The sequence below is a fragment of the Neltuma alba genome, unplaced genomic scaffold, assembly GCF_004799145.2.
Source record: "Neltuma alba isolate B1F8T4 unplaced genomic scaffold, ASM479914v2 tig00010903_pilon, whole genome shotgun sequence".
Lineage (NCBI taxonomy): Eukaryota > Viridiplantae > Streptophyta > Magnoliopsida > Fabales > Fabaceae > Neltuma > Neltuma alba.
The window spans coordinates 303,280-311,726 of NW_021635686.1; the positions used below are offsets into that span (position 1 = coordinate 303,280).

At 30.1% G+C, this 8,447-nt stretch overlaps 1 protein-coding gene across 1 annotated transcript; it reads left to right on the forward strand.

Annotated features, from left to right (window-relative positions):
* The first annotated feature begins 660 nt into the window (after positions 1-660).
* On the forward strand, positions 661-1,843 carry LOC114759851 (non-specific lipid-transfer protein 1-like). The gene is made up of 2 exons (XM_028949087.1): positions 661-1,039; positions 1,559-1,843. Exons 1-2 carry the CDS (start codon positions 699-701, stop codon positions 1,566-1,568), a joined length of 351 nt encoding a protein of 116 aa, XP_028804920.1. The 5' UTR covers positions 661-698; the 3' UTR covers positions 1,569-1,843.
* Positions 1,844-8,447: the final 6,604 nt, after the last annotated feature.

The window sequence follows — 8,447 nt, forward strand, 5'->3', positions numbered from 1 at the left end:
AAATAATGATATTAAAATTTTAAATATTGACAAAACATTCTTTTCTACTATATAAGTATAATAGTAACAAGTAGCAGAAAAAATTATCATTTAAGAATAACTGTGTTAATGTTAGATGACTGAAAAAAATAGTTTTTAAAATTAAAAAAAAATCAAACTGAAATTTTATATAAAATTAGAGGATCAAATATATACTTTTGGGGGAAAAAAACAATTATGTTAATACCCCACATTTGAGACTTTATAATTATGAGAAAACTATATTGGAGGTGCGTATAGTTTTTCTTAATTTTTAATTTAGTATATGTGTTTTTTTTTTCTTAATTAAACATTGTAATTATACTCTGTTAGCACAATTAGCTTCTCTGACTTTGCTTTGTTAGTACCGTTAGCCTTTATGCAAAAACTAATTATGCTAACAAATCAAAATGACAGTGTTTAATTAGAAGAGAAAGATGCACAGTTACCAAATAAAAAATTAAAAAAAAGAAGCTATAGGTACCAATAAAATGACTTAGATATAATTATAATAATTTTTGCTTAATTTCTAGCAGCCCTTTGACTTGAGAGTGATAGCACGAAGACCATTATACCATTCTGAAATCTATATAAACCCCACGACCATAACGTTATGCAACATCCCAAAATTTCTTCCATATATCTCTGCTAAATCAAATCACACACACACAAGTACCAAAATGAAGAAGGTAGCGGTGGCCTTGGTGATGGCTTGCATGCTAATCGGAGCAAGCTTTGTGGAGGTTGAAGGGAACTTGACATGTGATCAAGTTACCATATGGCTGACTCCATGCATAAGCTATGCCGTGCTCGGAGGAGATGTGTCGCCGCTGTGCTGTCAAGGTGTTCACTCTCTCAATGCCGCGTATAAGACCGCTGACGACCGGCGAGGAGCATGCCAGTGCATCAAAGACAAGGCTGCTAATATTCCTGGGATTAACTATGATCGTGTCAACCAAGTTGGCCCTAAATGTTCTTCTAATTGTCCATACAAAGTCTACCCTACCACTGACTGCTCCAAGTAAGTGCTTATAGTTTTTATTTATGTGCATACATGTGCCTATCCTGATATTACAACTCGATTTAGGTTGGCTGATTAGACTATTAAACTGATAAATCCATCTCTTAACTGGTCTGGTGACTTTGCTTTGAATTAAGAAAATAACAGTGTGTCATAATAGTGTGTTAGCAACTCTATTTTCTTGCATTATGTGTGATTTATAAATAAATATTCTATTAACTTATGGATTGATGCTTTTTTATTTAAGTATTATTATTTTTAACTAAGTTATATGTGAAAACTTTTGTATATAACTAGGTTATATTATTTAATTCAGATTTCGAAATAGCGTTGCTAAATAATGTAGTAGACGACACAGACAATAGAGGGTACAATAAATATGTTCTGAACTTGTTGAATGAAATGAAAATTCGCAAGTTCTAATGAATTCAATTTCCTATAATAAACCAAATTAATTTTAGATGAAATTTTATTCACTTCTAATCCGCTTGTTAATCATGTGATTTTGATTTATTGCAGGGTGAAGTAAGCAAAAAAGGGTGGAAACTGCCATCTCTCATCAGTATCAGTAGGAAAGCAGAAAAGATGGCTGACTAAATAATAATACTAGAAATACAAAATAAATAAGGTGTATGGATGGTATTTATCGGTCCAATCATCAACTTGAATAATTTGTAAGCTGAATAAAAGTTTGCACTTATGTTTAAGTATTGATCTGTTCTGTTGTTCTCTGTTATAATTTGAGTAGTCCCCTCATATCGTACCAAAGCTTGGTTTAATTAATTTCCATGCGGATTTATATTTGTTCCCTGGTACTCCCTTTATTCCTTTTCAAAATACAAATAACCGAATTAAATAAATAAAAAATTAGTTAAAATCAAGTAAATGTAATAAATACGTAAAAAATGCAGCTTCTTTTAAAAAAAAACATATTTATGGAGTAAATGAATATTCAGTGAAGTAAAAATAAAAAAAAATTCAAACAAGTTAATAGCATTTCTTACGAATAAAAAATAGACTATTCTTAAAAAAAAAAATCTCTTTTATATATATGTATATAGGTATGACTAAAGAAAGTATTAATTTTTCCTCTCAATTGGTGATTAGTAAAGTTGTGGGACAAGACAAAACACAATAGAATTGATTTGGTGTTGTTCTTTATTACTACTCCTTTAGTCTTAGATATAAGACATATTTTATAATGTAATTTATATTACAAAATAAGTCCTATATTTATAATCAGAAAATTATAATTTAATTAATCCCCTCTTCACCTACACCGAAGCGTAGTACTTTATTTTCCATTGGTAGTGAAATGTAGAGAATTAATAACTAACTTACAAATATTAAAATAATTATTTGAATTAGCGATTTATAAAAATATGGGTTATTTTTTTAGAAAGTAATTTACTGATGAAACCACGATTAATAATTGCAATCAATAAAGAGACCTTAAAAAAATTATAAATTTAAGAATTGAGTTAGATTGAGATATTACATATTTATAACCAAAGCAAATTATTTTACCACCTCTTAGGATTAGGAGAAGTATTAATTTTTCCGTCTCCCTTGTTCCTTAGATAGCATATGCATGTAATTGTGCAAGATTGTCAAACTTGTGAGTTTAACGAAATCCGTAATAGGGATGTAAATTCTGATTATATACTTAAATTGTAAACTCATAAGAATTCATTTTTATTAATAAATTGATATTAAAAGTATATAATTAAATAACTAAGGAAAATTAATTTGACAGTCTTTATAGTTTTGTCAGAATTTGAATCAAGTCCTTCTACTGTACTTTTATGTCTTTTTATTGAATCCTTCTAGTTCATTATATTAGATGAGCAAGTCCTTCCATTGAAAATACTCCAAACACCGTTGAAAATTCAACATCCTTATCCCGGCAGATTCGTCTCTTTTGTTCACGATCTCTTCTATTACTCGACTTGACCTAGAATTTGAAGCTGTCGAGAAACTTTATTAGTACAGTCTTCTTCTTCTTCCTTTCTAGTTATAATACTGTTCCGGCGTTGATGAACTCTATTATCACTAATTTCCATTGAAAGCGAGGACGAGCAATTCATGTTCTCCGTCGACTCCACGGAGAACTCAAAGAAGATTTCCAGGCCCATCTCCAAATTTGAGCGATGTTGATGCCGACTAAAAATCCTCAAAATTGTTCCATCGAAAAAAAAAATCCTCAAAATTTATGCTTTCCAATAAATTCCCATCCCAAATTCTCCAAACTTCTCATGTTCACCGGCCATATATTGATGAGAAACCACCCATCTCTCCTTGGCTTTCAATTCCATCTTTGTTTCCCCTCAATGGTGACACTGCAAGCATCATTATCGATCCCCAAATTTGCCACCAACTTTATAATTAAACACGTGTGTGTTAATTAAACCTTCCCAGGTTTCCCACAACTTAATTAAATTGAAATAATTGAAATTAAATTCATCAATGTTGATAATTTACCATATACAACCAAAAAATTTCTATGAAATTCATATATAAAGTCACTAAACATAACTAAGTCCAAAAAATTAGCATCAGTTTAAAAATAAGTTGACACAATTTTGTATGTTAATTTAAAAGCATAAAAATAATAAACTTGGTGAGTGAACTCATAAGTTAAATTGAATTTATAGCTAACATGAGTTTAAAAGTGAGTTGACATGATTTTATAAGATGAAAACATAAAAATGTTAAATTTAGAGAGTCAACTCACGAGTTTGACAGTAATATATGCGTGAGACAAGACTTACTTGACGTTGGGCTGTTGAAATTAGCTTTGCTAACCTTTTACAAAATTGATAGAATGAATACATGTGGATATATAACAAGTAATTAAGTAGGAAGAATACCTATATATATATATATATATATATATCTGCATAAAAAATTTATGTCAAGTTTCTTATATCTATTATGTTAAATTCTCCAATCACACATTGCCTTGTGTCTTTTTTTTTTTTATTTCATATGAATTTATAATTTAATGTTATTAAATGCTAATATTTAAAAAAAATAAAGATACATGATCATATGCAATTGGAGAACTTGACTCGACATAATAGATATAAGAAAGTTGATGAAAATTTTAATTAATTTGACAAGTTATCAAGTAGCCGAAAATGATGTCTTATTTAGATTTATTGTGCCATTAAGACATTTTTTCAGACTAATTACTTATTCTCCATTAAATTAGTCAACTTAAATGACTACTAATCACATTAATTTTACAGAGAATATTTTTCCCATTCCATATTCAAATACAATCTATAAAACAACAAAAAATATTTATTTTTTTAAATAGCATATATCAAAGTGGACAATAATAGAGAATGAGATGGAATAAAATATAAATAGATGGGAAACAAATTTGAAAACGCAAAAAATGTTGGAGTAATCAATCTGGGGACTCGGACATTCTATAATAATACTGGTCAAGTCTTAAATAAATAAGAGCAACACAAAGGAGTTGTTTTGATGTTAAATGTAAGATTTCAATCAATTTTGTCTTTCAAATTTATAATTTTTTTAAAATTTTGCACACAATTGCATGTATTAAAAAGGGGTTTAAATCTTTTCAATGCAAATAATTAAAGTGAGAATATTAAAAAAATAATCACATATTTTTTTGACAATAACTAATTTAACAAATTTAATTATTTTTTATAAATTAATTATCTAATTCCCGACATAAAGTAATAATAAGACCTTTGAGTTTCAATTGTAGTAGTTGCATGAGTAATTTTCGCCAAACATGTTGAGAACCGTCAAAGTATGCAAAACCTTTTCAAGTCAAGTTCGGGGTGGTTCTAAAGCGAATAAGATGCTGACTTGTTGAAAGGGTAGAATTAAATGTGAATTTTATATGGCTAAACAGTAATGATGATGATGATTTGACATAGTAAATATTTTGACTGTATTATACCGACAAAACCACTTCCTAACGATTTATTTTTTTTTTCTTGATTTTTAACTTGATATTTGTGTATTTTTTTTATCATAATTAAATAATTTTGCATTTTTAACATTGTTAGTCTATATAGGAGCTAATAGTACTAACTAAGCAAAGTTTAGCGGACTAAAAATGCTAACATAGTAAAAATAAAGTATTTAATTAAGAGAAAAAAAATCCAGATACCAAATAAAAAATTGAGAAAACTATAGATACATGTAAAATGGTTTTTTTTTTCTTATTATAATTTTGTTTTTTGACCATGGTTTTTCGTATTATAATTGAGGGCCTAGAATAGCGTGCATGCATATTCCTTCATAAAAAGACCAATTAATTCATGTGATAAGACGATCCCAAAAAACTCAACTTGGGCCACTTACATCAAACAGAAAAGCAAGACAACAGGAACCAAACTCCAAGCCCACCCACAACTCAAGAGACACTAGAAACCCAGGGTGATTATAACGAGAAACATAAGCAAACCAGAAAAACTGCAAACCAGAAAGAGCGAACCCCATAAGCATAAGCTAACCTCGTTAATTGGACGAAGAGCAGTATCCAAAGCAACAAGTGTCAGAAACTATGGTCATCCCTCTCAACCACATCAAAGGCACATTGTTGGGTTGATATATGTACCGCTCAATAGAGCTGGTAATACAGATCAGCCAGTCATTCATGGGCTGGCTCGTGATGGGCCTGAAGCCCAGCGGATCAGTCTTTTTAGGACCAAACTATAACGGGTTGGAATTTTTTCAACTTAGCCCGCTAACCTGCCAACCCGTTAGTTTTTATAAATTTTTTTCTTTTAATAAAATCTACTCTAATTCTAAATACCTAAAATAAAACATGCAAATAGAAATTATCATAAATAAAACATGGAATCCAAAATTTTAACTTTCAAATATCTCAAAATATTAAACATACAATTACATGATACATCCTAAATGATTTAAGAAACATCCCAAATTAAAACATAAATCCAAATCAACAACACCACAAAGTCATAAACACAATGTGTCACTCCACAAATCACTATCAAATGCTCAATCATAAACCCTCACTCAATATTGATAGGGTTTCAAAGGGAAAAATTAAAAAAAAAAAAAGTAAAACGAGTTGGCCCACCAACCTTATGAGTTAGCCAGCCACGAGTTAGGTCATGGCGGTTATGGGCTCAAAAGCAGGTTGAGACCGGCTCCACCACTCAAGCATCATTTCAACAGTCCATATGTAAAATTAATTTTCAACAACTAATTTTTAAATAAAAAAATCAGTTTTTACAAAAAAAGTGATTGCTAACCTATTATCTTATTTTAGATTTTGTATATAGTAACATAAGAAAAAATTGGTTAAAAATTCCTATTTGACAAATTGATTAGGGAAAGTGACCTGCAATAAATATAAAGGTACAAGCCCCTCAAGTATTAGCAAGTGTGACGGGAAAAAGACCATATTGCCCCAACAAACTAATTACATACGATAAATCCGACTTGCATATCATGAATCCTCACTTGCATATGACAAATGCTCATTTGCATATGACTTATTATACATGATAGATGCTCACTTGTATGTGATGGATCTTTACATGCATACAGGTTTGTTGTGTAATATGGATGCTAATTGCATATAACGGATACTCACTTGCATATGGATTTATTGTGTGATATAGATGCTTATTTACATATGACGGATGCCCACTTACATATGATTGATCCCTACTTGCATATATTTTATTGCATAATATGGATACTCATTTGAATATGGCGGATGTTTACTTGCATATAATGGATGCTCAGTTGCATATGGTGGATCTCTACTTGCATATGGGTTTATTGCATAATACAAATCATTTGCATATAATGGATGCCAATTTGCATATAATGGATGCTTTCTTGCATATGACGGATCCTTGCTTGCATATAAGTCCTTATTCATGTTAATGCTTAATACGAATGCTAATTGCATATGACGAATTCTCACTTGCATATAATGGATGCCTATTTGCGTATGAGTTCTTATGTTATTGCAAGTGAGAATTCATTAAATGCAATTAGCAACTATACATATTATGTATCAAAGATGCACTTGCTAGTACTAGTATCCAATAAGGATCTATATGCAAGTAGGAGCAATAAACACATGTACAAGTGGGGATCTATCATATGCAAGTGAGCTTCCTTCACATGCAACAAATCATATGCAAATGAGGATCCTTTATATGCAATAAGCATTCGTCGTAGCAATGTGGTCTTTTTTCTATCACGCTTTTTGCCACTTGAGGAGCCACCACCTTTGCATTTATTATAAGTCTCGTTCCCCAATTAATTTATTAAATGGGGATTTTTAACTTATTTTCCCCTAAAATAATTTTCTTGAGAAACAACAGTAAAAAATAAAATTTAATCAGAACCATCCCATTTAGATCCTGATGATGTTTAGTAGTTATGAGTTCTTAGTACTTATTAGTTCACTTAGTATAAAAAATGTTTAAGAGTTGAGCCTTATGCATAGTCGGAACATCTAAGCCATGATCAACATGCCCAATTCCCATTTAAAGCTATGACCGGATTGGCCAAATTTATTTTACTACACTTGATTAGGAAATAATAACACATTTTTGCAGGAATTTCTTATTCCTGATTTGAAATTTAGTATTTTTCAAGTTCCTTTTATGGGATTTCCTAAAAGAAATACTAACTCAGTCCTTAATATAAGAATTTCATAGCTAATTTGCAAATATTAAGCAAATTAGTTAAGTTAGTTATTTATAACAAATAAGTATTGTCTTTCTTAAATTACCCCTATTAATCGTGTGAATTGAAAATACCTATTGATGAAACTCATTAACATATGCCATTACCATGAAAACTCAATGAATAAATATTGAAAACAAAATAGATTAAGGTCTTATATTTAGGACCAAATTAAATATCCAACTAGCTCTTATATTAAGGACTGGAGGTAGTACAAAGCTTAGTACTGGACTTTAACTGAACAAAGAAAAAAAGATGATTAAACACAAAACAACCTGATAGCGTGACTTCAATCCATGTTCCAAAAAACTAGACTCATCATAAGCAACAAACGACGCAAGTGAATCAACTAAAATTTTAGTAATACTTGTGGTGTGGTAATCCATATGCAAACAAAATACTTAAATATATTTGTGTGCCAACAGAAACAAATAAGCTTGAGAGATAGGCTCATGATAACCGCATACTTGAAATACAAATTATGAGCAAGATCATCATAACATATGCCTTCGTGAGCACAAATTGGTACTTTCTCTTTAGTGGTTACTTTGTATGTCTGACTCATGTCAATGTCGCCAGTAAAAGTTTCTAAATCAAACTAATATAGAAGAATGATTTTTCCCTTCTTTTTTTATTTTGTGAAATATGGAAGAATATTACCTAACATATAATTTTTGCAAAA

Bases quoted from the DNA above. Each gene is read 5' to 3' on its own strand.
- LOC114759851 (XM_028949087.1), top strand. From the start codon at position 699: ATGAAGAAGGTAGCGGTGGCCTTGGTGATGGCTTGCATGCTAATCGGA.